This window comes from Rhagoletis zephyria, unplaced genomic scaffold (genome assembly GCF_001687245.7).
Source record: "Rhagoletis zephyria isolate East Lansing unplaced genomic scaffold, Rhagoletis_zephyria_1.1 Rzeph_scaffold_78145, whole genome shotgun sequence".
Taxonomy (NCBI): Eukaryota; Metazoa; Arthropoda; class Insecta; order Diptera; family Tephritidae; genus Rhagoletis; species Rhagoletis zephyria.
In genome coordinates, this window is record NW_016235194.1 from 1 (window position 1) to 1,151 (window position 1,151).

Here is a 1,151-nt window from a genome sequence, read left to right on the forward strand (position 1 = left end):
GGGTTTTAGTTGTAATTTTTGCAAGTTGTGTTATATACTGGTAAGTGTACATCTAGTTTAGATTAGACGCTGTAGTTAATTGCTTGTGCTGATGTAGTTTGGTGTTTGGCATATCTCAACAGTTATACAGTGTAAGTCGATAACAAAGAGTAAAAAAGATGCAGTGTTGTTTCGAGCTGCTTAAAACAATGGGAAGAAAAAGTGATAAAAGCACCTGGGCACTCGCTCACTCACTCTCCTCAAATGCGGCAAGCCAGTTTTATGTCTTTGGACTGGAGAGTGACGCGCTTGGCGTGGGCGGCACACAGATTGGCGTCCTTCAGACAGTCGACCAGGTGATGTTCAGCGGCTTTCTGAAGAGAAAACAAATGAGTCAATGAGTAAGTCCTGTTTTGGGCACAGCATTTGCCGTATTGTGCGCCTTTTTTACCTGCAAACCATTAATGGCAATGTCTTGAAAGCGCACTTTAACGCTGATGTTTTGGGCAATCTCCATCACCTGACGCTTGAATGGAAGCTTGGGGAGAAGCAGTTTGATGGACTTCTGGTATTGGCGGATGTCACAAAGGGCCACAGTTCCAGGACGGTATTGAATGGGCTTCTTCACGCTACCAGTCACCTGGGCTGACATACGAACAGGCTTGGCGGCTATTATTGACAAAGACAAATCAGGTGAAAAGTAGGATGCAAGTGCAAGGATTGAACTGAACTTTTCTTTGACCACTTACTCAAATTTTGCTGGGCGATTTTGAAGCCGGTAAACTTGCGAGCAGTTTTCTTGGTACGAGCCATTGTGAAACTTCGGCAAAGTTTAGAGAGAGATAATGTGAAAAAGGAAGTTTGTAGCAGGTAAAGTAGAGAAAAGATTTGTTTGCTCGGTGCACTGTAAACAAGTTACATTGCAGTGATCTGTCACGCCTGGATCAGTTTACATTAAAACTGTGGAAATGGATCTAGCCAGTCAGCAGCTTCCTGAAATCTCTGCAAATGACTGTCAGAAAGACGAGAATTCTAAGAAGAACAGCGTAACAAAAAACTCACCTAGAAAAAAACCAAAAGAAGGCAGAGGTTGTTGAGGTGACTGAGTGAATGACANTTTAGAAAAAAAACCAAAAGAAGGCAGAGGTTGTTGAGGTGACTGAGTGAATGAC

General features: G+C 43.0%; 1 protein-coding gene across 1 annotated transcript; it reads right to left on the bottom strand.

The window, feature by feature from the left end:
- Positions 1–239: 239 nt before the first annotated feature.
- Positions 240–792, bottom strand: LOC108357465 (histone H3.3-like). The gene is made up of 3 exons (XM_017608542.1): positions 729–792; positions 431–648; positions 240–353 (listed from the first exon to the last, which is right to left on the bottom strand). The coding sequence occupies exons 1-3, from the start codon at positions 790–792 to the stop codon at positions 240–242; spliced, it is 396 nt and encodes a 131-aa protein (XP_017464031.1).
- Between the last annotated feature and the right edge of the window lie 359 nt (positions 793–1,151).

Coding starts and splice junctions, on each gene's coding strand:
- LOC108357465 (XM_017608542.1), bottom strand. CDS start 792: ATGGCTCGTACCAAGAAAACTGCTCGCAAGTTTACCGGCTTCAAAATC. Junction 649..728: donor AATCGCCCAGCAAAATTTGA/GTAAGTGGTCAA, acceptor TGTCAATAATAG/CCGCCAAGCCTGTTCGTATG. Junction 354..430: donor TTGCCATTAATGGTTTGCAG/GTAAAAAAGGCG, acceptor TTTTCTCTTCAG/AAAGCCGCTGAACATCACCT.